This window comes from Aquila chrysaetos, chromosome 1 (assembly GCF_900496995.4).
Source record: "Aquila chrysaetos chrysaetos chromosome 1, bAquChr1.4, whole genome shotgun sequence".
NCBI lineage: Eukaryota > Metazoa > Chordata > Aves > Accipitriformes > Accipitridae > Aquila > Aquila chrysaetos.
In genome coordinates, this window is record NC_044004.1 from 27,408,092 (window position 1) to 27,429,796 (window position 21,705).

A 21,705-nucleotide genomic window follows, 5' to 3' on the forward strand; every position below is an offset into this window, starting at 1 on the left:
AAAAAAACAACACACAGTAAAATTTTAGAGGCAAGGACTTGCTTAAAGACTGCTTATTCAAGCAACTTTCACAATTATGGTTGAAAATAACCGAAAACACAGAAATCATCTTACCACATTGTAAAGACCTATACACCATCTTTCAAAAAGAATTTGTCCAGAAAAGCCATTGACAAATGCAAACCAGATCTGAAAAAGAGGAGAACTGTATATTACTCAAATGTCTTGCAAGGTACGATAAGAGATTTTTCCTCAGCTTCACAAAAAGGGGTAACGCTAGAATACATTTACGACACAGTTGAAAATGTTCTGGTTTAAAGCTATCTGAAAAAAAAAATAACAACTTGTGTTCAAGAACAGTTAATAGGCAATCTAGTCAAGTATGTGAGCAATTCCATTTAAATATGAAAACATTTCAAGGAGGTAGCTATTTTCAGAAGAAATGTCATGTTCTTTAAGTATTTAAGAGTGATTTAACCTCACTGCATTTGTATTGTACTTCATTCTTAATGAAATAAAAATTCTAAGAAATATGGGGGGGGGGGGGGAATAAATCACAGGAAACACCTAAAGATTAGAAGCAGTCATCTTCTTATCATTAGCAAACCTCCCAACTAATAGAATTCATACAGTAAGCTGCAGTTTGAAACCGAAAACTATACCAATATTCTTTCCTCATACATGAAACTTACGAGAAGGTGAGGCTTTACCAGAGCACTAAATCAGCTACAACTACTTAGTTAACAAGCACTAACTCAAGTACAGAGTATTTTAGAGAGGCAATAGGATATCTCTTTCATTGCATAAGTTTTATCGCTTTTTGCTGAAAGGTTAAGAAAATTAAACTTTAATTTGAAAGGCATGATAACACATTTTCTTATGCTTTTCAGTATAGCATGCAGCATGACTGCTTTCTTCTATTTCTTACTTTATGCTTATATTAGTTCAATGACAAAAGTAGAGAAGCAGCTATTAACAAGTTACACTGAAACTATATTGCCTACGACAAACATAAGCTGTAAGGTGACAGAAGTTAGGATCATCTAAACAACATTTTACTCAATTTAAGACTCATTTTTCAAGTGAATTTTTAGATGCCGCTTTGTAAAGACTTTCCTTCAGTTCACATTTCATTTGACTTTATTATGGAAGCATGAATTGCTACAATCAATATGTGTGTTTATCAGTATGTACCCAGGCTGGCCTCCAGGTGACCAGATTCTAAGACCAAGCTCAGATTTTTTTATCATGTGATGGAATGTTTGAACATGTTTGTGAATACTTTGAGATGGAAAACCCCCTGAAATTAGCAACTACTAAAACTAAAAATGGGAGGTAAAATCCAGCTGAAATTGCTATTTGTTCAACCAATAAATGAAGAGTAAATAGATTTTTTTTTTTTGGTGGCCAATTATTGGAACAAGATTGCATGCAAAGTCATGAATGTTAGCGGCTGCAAAACAGACATATAGAACATGCTGAATATTTCTTTACTTTGGTTGATTTAACAGTAACAAGCACTGCTTTCTAACCTTTCAGTCTATTCACTGAAAACATAATGGAATTACTTGCTAGTTGAATCAGATTTTTATAAGCTCTTGTGTATTTTGATTTTTGACTTTTGAAAGAGGAGCTATGATTTAACTGTGATGAATTTAGCAGACATTTGTTAGCAACAGCTTCTCGGTAGTTAAGTATGAGGGAGTGAGATGAGTGCATAATCAGTTGTTCATTACTGAGCAATTAATTACGCACTCAACATCAGCACAGTTTTTTGGATGTTTTACAACTAAGCTAAATGTGTGAACCTAATTCAGAACCTCACCACCAGTGCTGGATAGAAGTTGTGCTCCTCAACTGCCTTCTCTCTTTTCAACCTTCTCATTATACCCAGTTCCTACATTATTTTACTCCCAACCTAGGAAGATGGCTAGGAAGACAGCTCTTAGGAGAGGAGTGAAGGACAGATTTACCCCTTAATTTTTTTTCTTGTTTGTATCAAATACTGGAGTAAATTTTAGAATTCTTAATTTGAAAGAGTTAGGGTGGTGGAAAAGGACAGTTTTAATAGAGAATATGTGACTCAGTAGTTGGGCATAAATATATGCACATCTCATTGCTGGTAATTTCAGACAGAATTTAACAAAAGTACTACTCTCCAGGAAGAAAATAAAACAGGCCACAAGCAGATATATACTTGACCCTTTATAACCAAGGAGTATATGTAAAGAACATTAACTTTCTGTTGTGATTTACCTAGCAGTCACAATGTTACAAAACTCTAATTTAAAGAGAAAGGCTTAAATATGTGTACTGAACCTATTCCACATATTCAACTACTATTAAAGGTAAGCGATGTTAAGCAACACTTGAAAATGTTTTGGAACAACTGTTTTAAAGAAATGCAAGTATTTAAGATATAATTTTAACTTATAATGGAATGGCATATATGAAGTTGCTACCAAGCCTCTCAGAAATGCTATGCATCATTTTATTCCTTAAACACCCTGCTGCTTTCAATTTTATTTTGTACAGGAGTTAAAATTTTCAAGCTATTTAAACTAAACCCAGTTTTACTGTAGAATTGTAAAGAAATCCTTTAAGGCATAGTACTAACTTCCTGAAATCTTAGCATTTACTTTCTTCCAAAGAAAGCATGCAACTTATAGGCATTTTAGTTCAGTTTAGTGGAATAAGGAACTGGAACATATCTTGGTGAGAGTTCTAGATTCAAGCAAAGAAGAAATGAAATTTGGTAGCACCCCTGGGTTCTAAAGTTCTTGTTGAATCTATCAAAAAAATGGCTGGGAAGAGAAACGTTTTAATGTGGCTAAAAACAATGCCCTCTGTAGTAGAAATAGTAGTATTTAGTGGAACCAGATATACTACTACAAGAGACAGAGCACCTTTAATATCTAAGCAGAAACATGGATTTTCTACTGTTTACAAGATAGTATTTGAATGTTCACATTAAGGACACCTATGACTCAAAAATAATTAGCAGATGTAGAAGGGAAAAAAGCGCAGGAAGGATAAATATGGCCCTCATCTCAAACTCTAAGAGGGGAAGAAAATAAGCCACCTACTTGCCCCAACTTTGAAACCTCCGACCCTAGAAAATTACACTCTTAACCACACATGAAAAAACTACTATGGTGCTTACTACATTATTAATTGTGAGTGACAACAAACACTTGCTTCACAGTGGGAAATTTACTCAAGCACAAGTGTCTTTCATCCTGATTATGATGGACAATGAAGACAGCTGTACCTGCAAAATAAGTTTTTAGGCCATGTTGTACATGATACTAATTTAGGAGCAGACTCAGCCACTTCTCTTTTAGGGCATAGGTCCTACTCTAACAGCTCAAATTACTAATCTAGCACCCCTGTACAGAAGGACAGGTGATAGGTGTCCTTAAGAAGTAATTTAGACTATGTAAATGAGGGGAAAGTGAAAATTCAGACTATTTTATAGTTCAGTGGCTACATAATTTCCATTGAAAAGAAAAGATTTAGGTTCACAGTCCATCTAAATGAGACAGGCCTCAATGCAGATCCTTGTATTTCTAAGTTTTCAAACCACATAATGCAAAAAACGCGGGCACGACCACACTCACTTTCTGCTGTCTGTGTTTTAAACTGAACTCGATGCAGTTTGCATACATTAAGTACTCTATGGCATACTGAACAAGAGCCCCTAAACTCTACAGCTCAGAAGCAGTGTGAGTATACACAGAAAGCCTACTCGTGTTTGGGGTTATACATGATATGGGTCTCAATATGACCACAGGCATTCATCTGGTGTGTCAGGCAAAGGGAATCAGGAACAAAATGGGAAACTTCAGTTACGGACATGAGCAGCAGAAAGCCTGTAACTCAGCAGTGGGATGAAAAGGGCTTGGGAAGGGGGGGGGAAGTAGGTAACCATCATCCAAAGTTTACCGAATGAAAGAGAGGCCATTACAGCTCTAATTACTTAGTATAATTGAATTGTTTATGTAGTATCACTTAAATTGTTATAAATGACCATGTTTAAGTATCTGTGACTAAGCTTTAAATGTGAACTCTAGGCATCTGTTTCTTCTGCTTGTGTCCTAGTCTCTTACTTGTTTGTTTGAATTTTCCCCTACATGAAACATGAATGACCTAAGCAGATCTTCAAAGATTATTATTTTTTTAAATTGTAAACATTTTTAACATGAAAATTATTTTATGTTATTACTAGTTATTGCTAGCTAACAGAACAAAAAGTAGGAATAGGAAAATTTTGCCTCTCTGATGTTGAAGGGAGATTTACGTAACTTCACAAAACAAGTAGTTTAACAAGGGTATATGCAATAATGGTAATTACAAAACCAAAACCAATCCACAAAGGAGTTCTCAATCACTGGATCAATATCAATCCCAACTATCATTATAAGGTAATGACAGCCCCCTCAAAATAAGTATGAGACTCTGCACAGACGCATCCTATGTGAGTGTGAGGCTCGGCACAGGCTTAATAATGCACATTAGCAGACTATTAGAGATTCAAAGTTTTCACTTGCAATTTAGAATGATACTTCAGAATATAACCTCTAAAGTTACTGGGACTAGTCCTATACAAAAGACGAGGTCCGTGTTTAAATATCTATAGAGGCAAGACACAGAGTAGAGAAAGTTATTACAGATCACTTCCAGTTTCTTATGTATAGGAGTTTAAATGTTGATAAACACTAATCAGTGTGCAGGAGTATTACTACAAACCTTTACCATTTTCTGAACCAAGAAACCAATGGCACTTATTTTGTATCACCTCACAAATGCCTAGGAAAAGGGCTGTATTTGAGATTAAAAGGAATCTACTACATTACTTGTTTGATTAGTACTGAGCAGACATTTAAAAATATAATATGCATCTATTAAGTAAAGGTAGGTATTTTTAGTTCTTGTCAGCTAATAAAAGGAAACTTATTTAAAGCAACTTCCAGACATGCCTTTCATAGTATTATTTTCTAAACTCCAGGACAGAGGAGGCGTGGCCACAAAAGCTTCACAGACGTTTTCCTGATGTAGCATTTCTGCATAGTAAGCAGCAGCTTACAAATACTCATTGAGCTCTCTGCTCCCACGCCTGATCCGTACAAAAAACTGAAAAGAGAGATTCAAGACTGGCAGTTGTCCTTTCTAGAGACATTCAATGATGAATTTCTGCCCATTCACTCTCAGTATTGACATGAGCTATTAACATCTGTGAAAGTTTTCTGAACTGACAAACATTGGGTATACAGGAATTCAAGCAGAAGTCATCTTGTCTTTCAGAGAAGGTGTATATGGTAAAATGCTCGTATGCATTATATATAAAGGGTCATAACCCATATAAAAATGATCTCTTTGCCCTTCCATGCGCTCAGAAGGCAGAGACTACCTCTTCTAGTCTTTTGTATTTTTAGACTATGATCGCTGTACCCTGCATTTAACTTTCTTCCACAAAGAATACAAACTGTGGGATATTTATATCTGATTTAAGTTATAAATTTACAATGTGTTTGCAGGTGACAATGACAGCAAATTAAGAAAAATAAGGTATTATGTTCTAAAGCCCAACTTTGTATGTTTTCTATAAACACAAAGTATACATTAATACTGTTTTTTCAAATACTTCAAGAACTACTGCTAATCAGTACTTCTGGAAATCTGATCATTTAATCAGATATTCAGCTTTTGAAATGCAGGATCTAAAGTCTGCCATCACTCTAAAGCAATAAAGGATCTTTAATGGATTTTTTTTTTCTATGGCTTCCTACTTTAAGTCTTTCTAAACAGGCTACAAGCTTGCTACTATAGATTGAAATCTATTTATGTTAATAACACAATAAAGAGAAAAAAGGAAAATTTAGAAAATGTAAAAAATATGCTAAGAAAAACGCACACTTTTTGGCTACAACACTTGTACATAAAAAGATGCTTAAAGTATTTTCAAATATTGCAAGAGTAAGATCACATACATAAATATCACAATTGGAAATATTAACCTAATGTTTACATCAGGGCTAACAGAAAGAAGGCATTTTCTTTCAGTAAAAACCAGACACATACTGCACAAGTTTAAGATATTAATTTGAAAATATATTCAAAAAAACTAAGAAAGTTTTAAGAATAACTGCTAACCCCATTAGCGTAAAAATACAGAAGACTGACCTATAAAACTTATTTTGTGATCAAGCTTTGCAACAAATTAGGTTTTTTCCCACATTTTAAACCCAAACTATCATTGTGAATACAAAGTTTGAATCAATTATAAACATAATTACTAGATACATATTTGGCTATAAGAAAGCAAACAGCCATTGAAAGAAAAAGAGAAACAGTAAATGAAGGGGAAGGAGAAAAAAAATATTAAAAATCCATTTAAAAATACATTCCAAATTTTAAGGTTGCCATGCGGTCATGAAGATCATGAAAACTATAGCTATACTGCTGTCTTAACCATACCTACCAATAAATGTACATTTATTACAACACAGTCCTCTCATACTACTTTATTTTTCACAAGACTCCAGCTTCCTTAAAATCCCAGGAGAGAAAACTAGGTCAGCTACTTTCAGGAAAGTATCCCTGTTCATGAACTAGAGCCTAAGGAGGCACGGTTACCCCATCAACAAGTGAAAGGTATGCAATAGTGTGACTAAACATGTGACCTGAAAAAGGGCTTCAGATTGCAAACCGGACAGTTACTGACACCAGCAGTATTCCTTAAATACTGTAATGATGTTATAGATACAGAATTTTAATAAGCTAGCAGTATTATGCAACACAAACATTCAATACTAATATTTAGTACATATTTCTATTAGAAATATTAGACAATTAGACAATTGGGTCTTTTAAAGTAAAAAAAGAAATCACTCTAATATTAATCAGTTTATTAAAAAACAAGATTCAGTACTAGTAAGTGTTTAGTGACAGTTTAAATGCTTCTTTAAAATCATATATAATGATCAAAAGCTCAAAATAATAAAGTTTTTACTTTCAAGAAGTAATATATTTAATTTACTGTAAAATTACCTCAATAATATAAAGGACTATATTCTTGTAGAAACAATACAAGATGCATTTAGCTACTCTGTTATAATTCCAGGCTCCATGAACCAACAACAAGTTCTTCAAATACTTGAACTGCAAAAAATGAAAAATGAACAAACATACAATCAGAACATTCATACACCAATATTAATCTGATACTAAACTACTTTATTGTAGTATTTTACAGTGTAATGACTTACCTGAGCAATTGAGTAGTCTGAAGAATTAGCAGCCTGTAGACCTTCATTCCCACTAATACCAACACCAACATGTGCTGTTTGTATCATACTAACATCATTTGCTCCATCACCAATCGCTAGAGTTACTACCTTAACTTGTTTTTTAACCATTTCTACAACTTCAGATTTTTGAAGTGGTGATACCCTAAGGGGTAACAGAAAGAAAAGGGTTTAACACAGGACTTTCAAATGAATATACTTTCAAAACATACTTTATATTCTGTGAAAAGGTAATAAAAACAGGCCAACTAACATCCTGGTCAGTGACATGGTCTTGTTATTGTCCTTTAGGCTATATGCTAAAAGCACATTCCCAGCAAAATTCATAGAAACTTTGGATTTATTGAAGCAAGATGTTAAAAGAACTGGAGAGACCCAGGTCAAACAGCAATGGGCCCCTCAAACAGAATAATGGAAGAAATCCCGAACACTGCCACTACCAGTATTAACTTACAATTACAGATTTTGGCATATTTTGTTGTTATGCTTTTTATTTTCCTCTCTGTTTAAATATGTATTTTATAAACGAACAAGATATTTAAGACACAGATGTCAATGGAAACAGGAACAGAGTGGACTGCCACCACGTTAACATAGCCTACACAGCTAAATTAGAGGAAGCAACTTTGCACATAGCTCTTGGTCCTCCATTTTAACTGCTGGTAACTTCTCCCTTGTTCTTTTCAGGACTGCTCTAATTATCTGTCATTAAGAAAATGCCTGTCCACAGTTGAGCGGACAAATTATTCCAGTGATGACTCTCTAAAGCTCTACTGATGAAACTGTATCAGTTTTGGCTCCATCTACCATTGTGTGTGTCACACGTGTACCTTCCATTTCATGTTGTAAAAGTTCTACTTCGTAGAACTGCTGAAATTCAGTCCTTGTAGTATTTGAGACATCATAACTGAAAATAATATACAGAAATTATGTGCTAGGACTGGTGTGTTTCACAGGGTGGGGAAGGCAAGGAGCAAACCCTAAGCAGTGTGGCAATCCACTTTTGTGCTTCCTGGCACTGGTGTCAAGGATCAAACCCTGCCCCTCTTGTTTCATGGTATAAAGAAAACCAAGAAGAAATGCAAAAAGCTCTGTGAGTCTGTCTCCCCCACCACCGCTGTTCACCACTTCTTACAAAGAGAGCAATTCTGATACCAAAGCATGACTCCTGCCATGGAGCTGGGGATACGCAGCTGGTGAAGAACCATCCTTTCCTCATCTATCTTTCCAGCCTTCTACACAAACTCCTTCTAGATGCCTCCATGCAAAAACTAGACATGGATAAGAAGCAGAACTTGCCACTGACACCAAAAACTGGGGGAAAAAACCGTGTAATTTGTTTCCTGCAAGTCTTCTATATGCACACTCATAGCAATAACCCCTCTGGTACCATAAGCTTCTGGAACTTTGCTATTTGGGCTGTGAAAGATCCCCCCTGCAGTGTAAAAATTTCAGGGTTAAGGATTATATAGGGATGTTCATAACCTAACTCTTCCAGGTCAAAAAATAAAAACACAGAAATATACAAGAAATTAAGAATACAAGTTTTAGGGAACAAATTTGCAAAGGAATACACAAAAGAGCAATTACTTCTAAATAATGTTCCTTCCTGAACATGCTCTGTATTTTGCTGCTCACTGGGATACCGCCAAGTAACATGGCCTGTGTAGTTCATGAATACCGTTCTCACCTGAACCAAGCCTGCTGTATGGCACTGTCCTGGTTTCAGCTGGGATAGAGTTAATTTTCTTCCCAGTAGCTGGTATAGTGCTATGTCTTGGATTTAGCATGAGAAGAATCTTGATAACACACTGATGTTTTCAGTTAGTCTAAACACTCCTGAGCAACAAGTCAAGGATTTTTCAGCTTCTGATGCCCAGCCAGCAAGAAGGCTGGAGGGGCACAAGAAACTGGGAGGGGACACAGCCAAGACAGCTGACCCAAACTGGCCAAAGGGGTATTCCATACCATGTGACGTCATGCCTAGTATATAAACTGGGGGGAGCTGGCCTGGGAGTATCGCTGCTCGGGAACTAACTGGGCATCGGTCGGCAAGTGGTGAGCAGTTGCATTGTGCTTCACTTGTTTTGTATATTCAAATAATTTTATTATTACTATTCTCGTCATTTTATTATTGTTATTATTATCATTATTAGTTTCTTCTTTTCTGCTCTATAAAACTGTTCTTATCTCAACCCACGAGTTTTACTTTTTTTCCCCAATTCTCTCCCCCATCCCACTGGGTGGGGGGAAGTGAATGAGCGGCTGCATGGTGCTTAGCTGCTGGCTGGGGTTAAACCACAACAGGCACTCACAAGCTTACTAACAAAAAGAAACGTTACCACCAGACACCAAAAATTCAGTTGTATTATGTATGGCATCTGTGCAGTCCTAAATTTCTGCACAAAAGATCCTGCAAGCTGAAGGTCCCAAAGGCACCATTCTCATAAGTACATGAATACCGGAAAGCCTCATGATACTTGAGAAATTTATACTGTTATATTATTAATGAGATTTCTGATGGGTAAGTCCTTTCTAGTTTGAAGAGTTATTGCTCAAAGAATTCTATCAAATCTGGTAAGTGAATGTGGCAAAAAAGTACTGCCCTATTTATACTGATTGCTTTTTAAGGTCACAAAAACAGTGCTAATGGAGGCAATAATAAAAACAAGCCACCTACAAAAGAAACAAAATCTTTCCAAATATATGCATTAATCAAATTGTTTTTCAGTACATGGCATAATAAAATGTTCCTGTCTGCCCACTGATCTCTGGCATTACAGCCAAGGCTGAATGATTTGCCTGTCTTGACACTGGACAGACCGACATTACAGGTTAAAATGTATTGCTCTCTATTTGGACCAAACTTTTGATCCATAATTCAACTTGAGGGGAAAAGTTTTCTTTTCCAACTGGTCATATAAATTTCCTCATCACACTTCTTTGTCCCCCCCTCCAAAAATCCAGAAACAGAACAAACCCCTCACCTCTTTCCAAATAAAGAAGAAAGAGATATTAAATTTTCCACATACAACACTAAGTTTTTACAGTTAAAGAACACTGAAGCACCAATTATATTCTTTCCATTAAGCACACAGATACTAACACCAATGCTTGGCCACCACTTTTTCTAGCTATCTGTAAACTCTACCGTAACTACCAAAACCACAACCAACAATCAATTACATAATTGCTGAAGCTAATGGTCATGCCAGCTACCTTCCATTCTGCCTGAATAAGAATGCAATTAGAAAACAACCCCCTAATTTTTTTAAAAAAAGAAACCCGAACAGGGAGATAGCATAACAAAATCCCATGTTCACATGACAGACAAGCTATAAACTTAAAAAAAGGAAACCAAAGTTTTTCTTAGAATTGACAGCTGAGGCTGGTGACTGATTTCATGGTGTTCATTGAAAAAGTAAATCCAGCAGACTGGTGAAAAAAGTTCAGAAAAAAATCAAATCTCTGACATCACACTGCTGATATTATCCATTATCCATTTCCTTTATTAACAAATCCAAGTTACAGAGAGTTGAGAAAAGCTAACTAATAAGGGCAAAAGTAGAAACAGTCTTTGAAAGATTTTGATGAATATGTCCTTTAGAAATGCAAATTTCAACAAACCAACATTAATTTCCTATGAAAGGAAAGCCCTTTCCCACTAAAATAAAGGCTATTGAAGTTTTTAGCCATCCAAGGTTGATCGTGATTATTCTGAAACATAGCTTAAAACTGTAAGACAAAACCAAGGTTTTCTAGACATGCTTTGTCCTGAAACACACACTTATTCATAACCTCCATGAAGAATTAAGTTTTGTCTAAACCAGTAAACTACAGTAACAATCACAACTCTTACTAGTTAAACTTACACAACATTTCTGAAACTTAGACTATTTAAAAGCTGAAAGAGGATCCCAAACTATTCCTGGTGGCAAAAGTCAACTTACCAAGCATAGTAGAGAGAACTGTTTTAAAACATCAAATTTTAAACAGAATTGCTTGAAAAAAAATATTAAAAATTGAGACATCATGGTCCATCTTCCTGCGTATATTTTACACCCAGATACACAACTTCTGAAATTAAAGCACACTATCTCTTCTATAAATTCATTAATATTACAGTTGAAGCATATTTGTTATATTATTTGTTTGAACTACAATCCCCCTTGTCTTTTGTAGAATGAGATCTTATGTATGCATCATAATCACACAACTTCACTATACACCATACTTTCAACGGTATCAGTTTATGACTTCAGTCCATATCACCAAGGTTCTCCTTTTACTATGGAACAGACTGATACTTCATTCAATTTCAGTGTCATAGAAGAAATACAAAGGAATAGTATAAGGTCCATAGCTCATTTGGAAAAAAAAAAAAAGAAAATATTTTCCATTTTTCTCTAGCAAGTGTCAAGATTTTTCATTTTACCTACCCAATGAAGTTATATGAAGAAAAAAAGTAAGTATGTTTCAACAACTAGATTAAACCTCAACATTAGATAGATTACTGAGTTCCCAGCATAGGGGTATACTAATGGTGGTTGCCTCTCTTGCTAGACCATCGTGCTTAACACTGAGACAGCGTTGTGAAGGGAAACCGGGTATGTGGTATCTACGCTCGTCTTTGCTCACGTACAATAGTCCAGCTCCCACTGGGTTCCAGTAACATCCTTGTAGCTCTTCTGGTTCTCCTCTCCATTTGCCAGAGGACACCTTCTCATGGTTCACCTTTGGGTGATGTTCCGTCAGCCGAAAAAAAACCCCAATTCTACACTGTGCCAATTAAGTAAAATTACTTAAGTTTTAAGTGCAATGAATCAGAGAAAATGGTTGCATAAAATCTAATTGCATGATTTTTCAAAAGCAAAAAATAAAGAAATGAAAAATAATACAGCCTTCGCACTGAAGGCAGCTATCTAACTACTTTATTCAGCAGTCTGTGCAACACATGCTATCAGACTTTTGAAAAAAGTACTTGGGATGAGTACAGCCTTGTGGTGAACTTGGGATGAAAGCTTCTAGGCAACAGTCCTTCAGAAAAATTCTGTGGTCCAAGTGTATCAAAAAGCATTTCTATCATCTTTTGTTACATGTTTTATTTGAACTCTGCTGATGAGTATTGTACCAAGGCTCGCTACAGCCAGCTTCTATAGAAGATTCCTGACCTGAGAACTTCTTTTTCATCTTTTTAACTTTCCAGGAACAGTGGCTTATTTCCCTTTCAGACAGTGGTATAGGGGCAGCTGGGAGATGGCACTTACTCTCACTGCCTGGTGCATCAAGTTCATGGTGAAACCAATAAAAAAAACCAACCACACCCCCCCCCCCCCCCCTTGTTCCTTTTCTTCACTCTTAGCTGTACATTTTTACTACAGAATAATCCATTTAACATTCTTCTTGCACACATTACGCTGATGCCAATATAGAGTTGGAATTCAGTTTGTCAAAGTCTTTAAGCCAAACATCTGCTTGGAATTAATAACATATACAGATTTTTGAAGTGAAATGTCTACAGAATATTTGTCGGCTTCATCTGTGTTATGGCTAGTCTTAGGAAGAATCCATTGGTAAGAAATGCTTCCGAACAAGTGAATACAGTCTGAAAACTTCAAAGAAACTGATGTAATTTGTACTTCTAAAACCAAGGAGTGCTTAAAACATTTACTGCCTTTATATGGATGGAGAAAAGACATTTTCACTTAGGACGATATATATTTAAGTGATTTACATTAATTAAAAATTACCATTTTCAAACTTTTTATTTTCAAGCTCACAAACCAGGAAATGAAGTTTTTGTTACTAAAGATGGAGCATTAACAGAAATAAGTATTTTGTCAGAATTCTGACTTTTGAGAAGCATATGATATTAAAAAAGCACATAACCAAAACAGTGAGTGTTACAAGGAAATATTTTAGTTTTAAACCTAGAGCCAATTTTTAAACAACCACAAAGTATGTCAGAGCATATACCTAGACATGTATTGAAACCAGCTGACCTAAGTATATCACAGAAACGTAGAAATGGCAGAGAGAATGCTACTATAACAGAAATTTTCATTTTGCACTTTGTTTCATCACAAAAATGCTACCACTGAAGAACAGCTATATGCAGAGAATATTCTTCAATGGTTCTATAGTTCAACAGAAACGGCAATATTGTCTCTTGAAATGGCATAAAATGTATTTTCAAATCAAGGAAAGAGAAGAAAAAGAAACATAGTTTTGAAAGAGCAGTTCTACGTGCATGTCCTGCTTGTCACTTACTATACTGAGCAAAACTGGAACTAGTACGACAAGCACAAAGCTACAACTTGCCTGTCAGAAAGACTACTGCCGTTAGAAAAATGTTTATACACTGTATAAACTGTGTATCAGTTTAAGATCACAGTTTAAAAGACAGTAAGACCTTAGTTTGAAATTCATAGCGTTTCATGCTGGAGCATGGCTATGAAGCTAATCCATAAAAAAAAAATTAATTAAAAAGAAAATCACTTGGTGGCATAACATATCACTTGACAGAAAGGATGGAAAGACTACAAACCAGGTCTTTATTTGGATACTATAACCTCATTTGCTTTTCCCAGGCAGAAAAATAGCTCCATTTTGAACACTGATTTTTCAGATGAATCTGCTTTATCTTAACGGAACATTATTAAACTCTCTGCCTGAACACAAGTACCTTCCATTTATTTATCTTATTAATCAAAAGCAGACAATCTATTAAAGTGTATGTACAACAGTTTTCACATTTGTACAGACCACGTCTCTACCTTCATGCAGATAACAGGATAGGCAATAATGAGGTAGTAGGCAATAAACTTATAGAATTTACTGAAAAAAGATTTGAATTTGGTAGGAAGTGATGCTGAATTCTAAGAATTACTTTGTTCTCGTACAAAATCCAGGCTGACCTCCTTTTTCATAGATTCTCTTTCTAGAGCAATTATTATCAGACATCGCATCCTATTTAAATATAGAATTAGATGGAACTTAAATACACAGACAATCCTAAAAATTTCAGTACTATATTAATTGTGACAACTTGAATTTGTGACACTTGTATATTGAGAAACAGCAAGCTATGGGACTCTAGAAGAGCTTGACTACCTTGTTTCTGAGTTAACTTTTCTTGTTTTAATATAGGAAACGGCTTTTTCCACATTACTACAAAGGTCAAAATATTGAAAAATACTCTGAGAACATTAACTTGTTATCCTTCTAATAGTTACCTCAGACACTGATTAAAATAACAGAGATTTCCACAGTTCTGGAATGTTTGATTGCATTTCTAATACAGATATCCTACCTGTGTTGCCAACGGTCTTGTAAAGAAAAGTCCTTGCTTCTGCTTTTTGACAGATTAATCACCTGGCCTAAACCAAGTTCTTTAAACATTGACAGTAGCAGTTCTTGTTTATCTAGCTACCGAGCACACAACTTCCCTTTTTGTTCAATCATTCAAATGTAGAAAAGGTGATATACTGCTTAGGAGATGTTTGCGGTTTTTGTGTTTAATGCCATAAAAATGCAAGAAGGCCCCAAACACATAAGCTGTCACTCACACAGTTCTATGTATTCCTTCCTTTGTATAAATCTGGAAATATTAAAAGGCAAGCCCAATAGCTTTCATATTGTGTATATTTAAAGAAGGCAGATATTGAATTTTCTTTGATCTGGAAAAAGTTCCCTTGTTACAGTAAGCTTACAGCTCTAATAGCTGATGTCTACAGGAAAGGATGAAAGGTCTGATTATATAAAAGAACCCACAAACAATCAGGAATAATAATAGTAAAAAAAGGTGTTTCCATCAGCTTCAGGAAATAAAAATCACCCAGAGTAGTACCTTTAACATTTTTGTGCACTTCTTACGCAGTGTAATCCACAGCTTACAGGAAAGCAGAGATGTAAAATCTTGCCTGCGGAGGAAGCTCTACGAAAGAATCCAGATGTGCTAAAACCTGCAGTTAACTGTAGTATCAATTTAAGGTTAAGATCAGTGTCTCAATCTTGCTGAGACCACCCTTGACGGATAACAAATTATTTTTCTGGGTATACGCAATGTGAATGACTTTGACAGGTACACTCTGCTGCAGATTGCTCTACAAAAATATTTTGTTTGAATGGCTGTTCCGCTACTAAAGTTGGGGGTTTTTTTATTTCATGGTTGGACAACATGGATACGTGTATTTTCTCTGAAATAAAAGAATTTTCTTAGTTTTTATATGTCAATAAAAATACTGTAGAGAAAGAATAACGCAAACCTTACCTGCAACAAATAACAGCTTTACATGACAAAGCCAAATCCAGGAAATACTGTCTCACTCCAAATGTCAAAGCATACTTCAGAGATTTACCATCAATGATGAGAGCAAAATCATTTTCCTTCCTTAAAGCATCACCAAGAGTACTGCAATGATGGCTAAGTGTCTCTCTTGTTCCCTGTTACACAAAAAAATTGTGTCCATTATTTTTAATACCTACTATTCTTAAGTCCAATTTTTTTTTTTTTTATTTCAGTGTGAACAGAAACACTGGCATTTAGTTTTTTGAGGCAATTACCTTTTGATTATGCTATCAAATAGACAGTATAAAATGAAAAAAAGTATTTGCAACAGCTGTACTATTAGAAACCACAGTAGAAACAGTGTGTAGGATTGCTCTTGCACTCTGCCAAAAAAAGATATTATTAAATAAAGGTTTTCTGTATACCTATGCAAAAGAAGATTCACACATATATAGATACCAGAAGAAACAATTTCTGTTCACTGTTATATAAAATGGTCCTAAAAGTTTAGAAGAAAGTAAAAAACAGAGAGAATTTATATTATAAGTACATGCATTATAACTGATAATTCTAACTATCACATTAGATATATATTTTAAGATAAGGCTGCATCAACTACATATTATATAAGGGATCATATTTTGTATTTTCCAGTTGCTGAAGACAGTTTGAATCACACCTACACAAGTCACTATTCTGTGATCCAGTACTGAGAACTTCAAATTATATTCAGTAGACAATACATTAACCTGTACTTATGCAGCAGGGCTTCATTGCCTGCTTTGGGAAGGTCACTAAATAACTAGTTAGTTAACAGTACAACTCTACCATAGACTGTCAAAAAGAAGAAAAAATTTGCTTGTTGCATTTCTTTCTTTTTGAATGGCCTTCATAGAGCTACAACATACTCTGCTATTGTTTCCTGCTTCACAGCCCAGAAGTAAGAAGCATTTTAGAGTAGAAAGGAAGATGAAGACAAAACTTCTGCTTATAAAATATCGGATTTGGAAACCAGTAACATCCTATGACCACAATGTTCCTATATTTTTCTACAAGTTTAGCAACAAATAATCATGCTACTTCAGTGATGTCAGGCATATGTAAATAAAATTTGGTGTAACCACCTAAAAATAAAACACTGAGAAGTAATTACAAGTCTCAAAACCCTGTGAAATTAAATTAAAGATATTGCTTTGCCTTTCCCACCCAACTTGCTCCTCCAAGTTCCACACACTGTTGTGCATGGTTTTTGCCTACTTTGCTTCCACTGGCCTTCTAAAGATTGATTGGTTTATGCAAAAGAAGATTAGGCTGTTGGGGAATTCTGCATCTCTGGTTTCCTGGCTCTTCCCCCATAGAAACTGCAAGGGAAATGAAGTGCCACTGTTTAAAATCACATGTTAGAAAGTCTTTAAAATGACAATAACTTCTGTAACTATTTTCCAGAGCATCTTCTCCGATTAAGAAATATTGCAATGTAAAGAAAGAATCAATTTTTCTCATCTCCATGGACTATTTAGCTTCTGACTAAATTTAAGCAATGCAAGAGCCTGAAAATTCAGACTCCTATCACCTACTGTTTCTTCTCATACATGCAGTATAAACTCTTCTGCTTAAATTGACCTTAATTTTTTATCACAAACAGACATGCCATCAGGTAGCTCCAGGCATGCCACATATTCAAACAAAAAAAACCCCAAGACAATACGAAACACCTACCCCAACTATAAAACTGTCATATTTAAAATTCCTTTGTAGGCTTACATGTAGTTCTATGCTGAAATCCAATGCCTTAAATTAAAAGCAGTATCAAAACATGCCTTATTCACTTCTACACCACTTCCATTAAATATTTCTCAGTGAAACTGAATGGTAATCAAACTATTTTCTAGTTTCAGTTTAAGTTCACACTTAAAAGAACAAGGCGATGTTATGATTTCTGTCTATGAGTAACAGCACTACACTGAAATTTAGCAGACCATTAGGTTAATACAAAAGCAAAATAAATCCAGTGTTCTTTTATACAACTGTAAGAAGTTACTAACAAAACCACATTTTGTTTGTGAAGCTAAGCAGGCATTCATGGGAGTGCAGCCTCAAAACAAATGATGCTGCAAAAATTGAGATGTCTAAATGCTTCCTGGAAGTCTTTCCAGTTCTACACCTGCCAATGCAAGTTGGGGAGGGGGTGGGGTGGGGGGTGTTTGGGTTGTTTTTCTTTTAATTCCATAAATAAGTGTATTGGTTCATACAAAAGAGGATGTCGTATTTCAGCATATTCTTTGTAAACTCAGTTTACAGAGCTGCGATACAGTCTAAACAAACATGTATTTTTTTCACTGCAACTTCCTCTGTCTTGCATGCTAAGGTCATAATAATGACCTAATTGAGGAGGTATTTGTTTTGTTAAAACTTTTTTACATGTCTTAGGGACAGGGGACTCTGCCTGTCCCTAAAAGGATTAGAGTTGAGCTAACTTCTGTTTAGAAGAAGCCACCGGTATGCAACAGATACTGTACTATTATTTTAACAGCAAGGGCAAGAAGCATTCACCTACCACCACTCTTTTCAGTACTGCGAAGAGCATGCAGACCACAAGAAGCCAACCTTCGTAACTCCTATGAACATACCAACATTTTTACATAGCCAAGAAGAGCCAAAGAGGAGAGGACTGCCACAGAGCAACTCTTCTCAAAGATCCTAAATACACAGGTCCCACTACACTGGGATCTTTTTCTTCAAGGTTTCACGGCTGCTCAGTCCCTCCTGTGCTGAGGGAACTGAGCTGTCCAGCAGCCCTCATGGGAGCACAGTTCCCCTGCAAGGCAAGGGACACAGTCCCAGTACGAGAGATGGACCTATGCTACTCAAAAGCCAAGTTTAAGCCATATTCCTTAAGAGACAATATTCCAACTAAGTATTACAGCCTCTTGCCAGCTGTTGTTCGTATGCAGAAAGGAAGGAGGAATTGCATCCAGCCTTGCAGCTGCACTGACTCAAGGTTCTGCAATCACAGCAGTTCATCCCTCTCTCAATTTCCTGAGACCTGCTCCACACCTCCATCAGAATTTTCAAGGCCATGTTTGACTGAACCAGTTGCACTAAAAATGGAGACTGACATCTGATTCCAACCACACCAGCAAGCAAAAGGTAGGACACAAGGTATACGTTAATCAAACAGTGAAACATGCACCATCAAATAAGGCAGAAAACTTTTAATGGAGTCTCTTGTTAAAATATTGGCATAGAGCTAGTTTATTATTATTTTTTGAACTGCTTCTTGCCCTCAAACTATCTGATTGCTACATTTATCTGCTCCTCAAAAAACACGATCTATATTATCACCACCGACAGATTTGCAAGCGACCAGTTTGCATATGCAATTTCAGCTGCTATACAATACCTGCATCCCCATGTACTCTGAACATACTTTCTGCATGTAGGGAAAGGATATCTCAATCTCTACACAATCTAGACACTTCAGTTTGAAATACGGAGTACGGTGCAGTTATCATATCAGATACTATCTTCTATTCTTAAACTATACTTAAATATGTTTATTTTTTAAATGTATTGCTTAATATACATTTATTCAACTTTTTAATCATCACACTAGAAGTGGTTAATGTGCAATGCTTGTTTAATGAGTTTTTATTGGACTCCTTTTAGTAGTTAAATAAAGCTACCTCACTTTATTTCATTACATATGAAAAAGTATACAAAGTAGTCAATCTTTTGCACTTCAAATCTATTAAGCACTGCCGTAGTTCTGAAATCCAGCAGTCTGTGTAAATAACCTAAATATAGCACATCAGTTCTTACTTGCGTTGGTTAATTTTTACTCAGAGATTGGTTGAGGAGTGAAAACTCAAAAGCAAAGTTAAGGGCTTGAACCAAAAACCTTCCCTGTTTTTCCAACAAACAACTATCACAATCGTTCAAAAGCTATCCAGCTAAAAGAAGAGAAAATTGCTTCTCTTCATTAATATCACAGGCTATCTGCGTCAAAAGTTGCTTACTGTATCAACAGACTCTGGCTCCAGACATTAATCAGCAGCTTCTGCCTGTCCCGCGTTTGGGATTTTATTTTAAATTTTATCAGCAAAAATAAGTTGCTTAAAACAATTTATATTTGAAATATAGTCATCATGATTAAATTCATGCTAATGTTGAAAATGCGTTATTCTAAACGGGTCAAAACATTTAAATAAGTACTTACTTAAAAAAAAGTACTACGTGTTTTAATTCATGTTGTAGCCTACTCTTACATGCTACCATGGAACCCTTCAGTTAAGGCACTCTTGCTGATTCTCATACTTTCTTTTCACTTTCTCTTCCCCAGTCCTATCTTGAGCAACCTGACCACAACACAGGGTAAGGTAAACTTCATTTCAGGGTTTCCTCCTGAAGCCTTCTGGACAGTGAGTTTTCCCAGAGGAAATTCTTCCACTTCTAAGTTCACTTAAGGCTCCCTTAGAGGGTGGTAAAAGGATTTAAGTTCTTTCCCCTCATGGGATTTTTCACTTAATGTTGCATTCCTACCTTATCTGAAGAATCTCTTCTCTACAAAGCACTGTATACTTGCAAGTTGGTAGTTTTAACCCTTACTTGTACTTCAACATCTGATTACAATTTCAGCTGCTTAACTACACAGTAACAATTTTTGGCAGATACTAAGTATTCTGTAAGAAACAGCATTAGAAAGGAACTTAGGATTAGTTTGTTTGGGCACTGCTAGGTGCTACTAGAAGCATGTGAAGCTCCTGGCTTTGTGCCTGCATGGATGGAGTCATTTCACTACATGGAATTCGTTTGCTCATCATTCTGAAGTTCATTTGTGTAGTAGCTACACTTTGGTTTTGGAAACTGTGGACTAAGTTTCTAGTTATCCAGTAACTTTTTGTTACAAAGACCATATGGTCTTCCAAGTATGCAATACTAAAATTAACTGAGAAGATTATCAAAACGGACAAGAAAGCAACCCCCAAAACAAACAAACAGACACTCACCCCCCCAAGCCATAGTTTTAGCAGAATTTTCTGTGTTTGTCCAGATAAATAGATGCTCCAAGTTATTTTTCAGGCCACCTCCACAATGACATCTGGATATTTTAAGCAGTAAAATAACGTTTCATTAACTGAAAACTTTGCAGATTTTACTTACATCAAGAGAGCCTTCATTTATAACAATTAGTCCCATGTTCTTTCGCAAAAGTTTACAGGAGTGACCTGTTAAAAATATTTTTGTTTTCAAAAATTTGTTCCACAAAATCCATTATATTATAACAAAGCATTTTTTTTCCTGTAAGAGAACTACAGACAGAATTAAAAATAAGATTTCCCCAGCTGAAATCAATGGTAAAAAAAATTAATACTGTATTCCATAAAAATGAGACATACAGGTACTGAGTCAGAACAGTCAGAATTTTCCTTGCTGCAACTTGCAAATGTTGCACCTTATTCGGAGAGGTGCTCAGTAGAAGGACAAGAAACATCTTTACAGGGAGTTACAGAAAACAGCAAACAGATCTCCCTTAGCCTTGCAAACTTTTGGAATGCAACTTGCATTTTATAAAAAATTTGCATATATACATGTTCCCATTCTTTTCTTTATTCTTTGACGCTTTAAACAGAATGTATGCTGTGTGCTAATGATGCAGGCTGCTTAGACAAATGATCACCATTCTTAATAAAGTGAAAATACTGGTATTATGTGTATTGCCTCAAACCTGAAGGTATTAATGAAAATAACCTTAGATCAACTCTATCACGTGCATACAAAAAGTTCTTTAAGATTAAAAATACTAATAGTAATCAAAAGGATCCATATGGCCAAAATAATGCTTTATTTCGGGCACATATCTAGGCTACTGCAAAAGTGCTCACATGCAAAGAATATTAAATCTTAAATATAGCTTTCATGTATTACTATTTAAAAATACAGATTTATTGCTGTTAAAATTAGTTAATTCATGATTCTTTTTTCCCTTCTTTATAATAAAAGGAAAAGAATAAAAGGAAACCTCTGATTGATGGTAAAGTTTATAGTACTTTAATGCACAATATATATTATTGTTTTGCTTTAGTTAAGATTATGGTCCCTACCAGC

General features: G+C 35.4%; 1 protein-coding gene across 8 annotated transcripts in view; it reads right to left on the minus strand.

Annotated features, from left to right (window-relative positions):
- The window catches only part of ATP8A1 (ATPase phospholipid transporting 8A1), a 128,450-nt gene that overhangs the window by 39,271 nt on the left and 67,474 nt on the right, over window positions 1–21,705 (minus strand). For all 8 annotated transcript variants that reach the window (XM_030011099.2, XM_030011071.2, XM_030011089.2 and 5 more), the window contains 5 exons: window positions 20,761–20,825; window positions 15,580–15,752; window positions 7,269–7,452; window positions 7,051–7,161; window positions 115–189 (listed from right to left, as the gene is read on the minus strand). In XM_030011099.2, coding sequence (XP_029866959.1) covers window positions 115–189; window positions 7,051–7,161; window positions 7,269–7,452; window positions 15,580–15,752; window positions 20,761–20,825 — 608 coding nt within the window. The remainder of the gene's footprint in view (window positions 1–114; window positions 190–7,050; window positions 7,162–7,268; window positions 7,453–15,579; window positions 15,753–20,760; window positions 20,826–21,705) is intronic.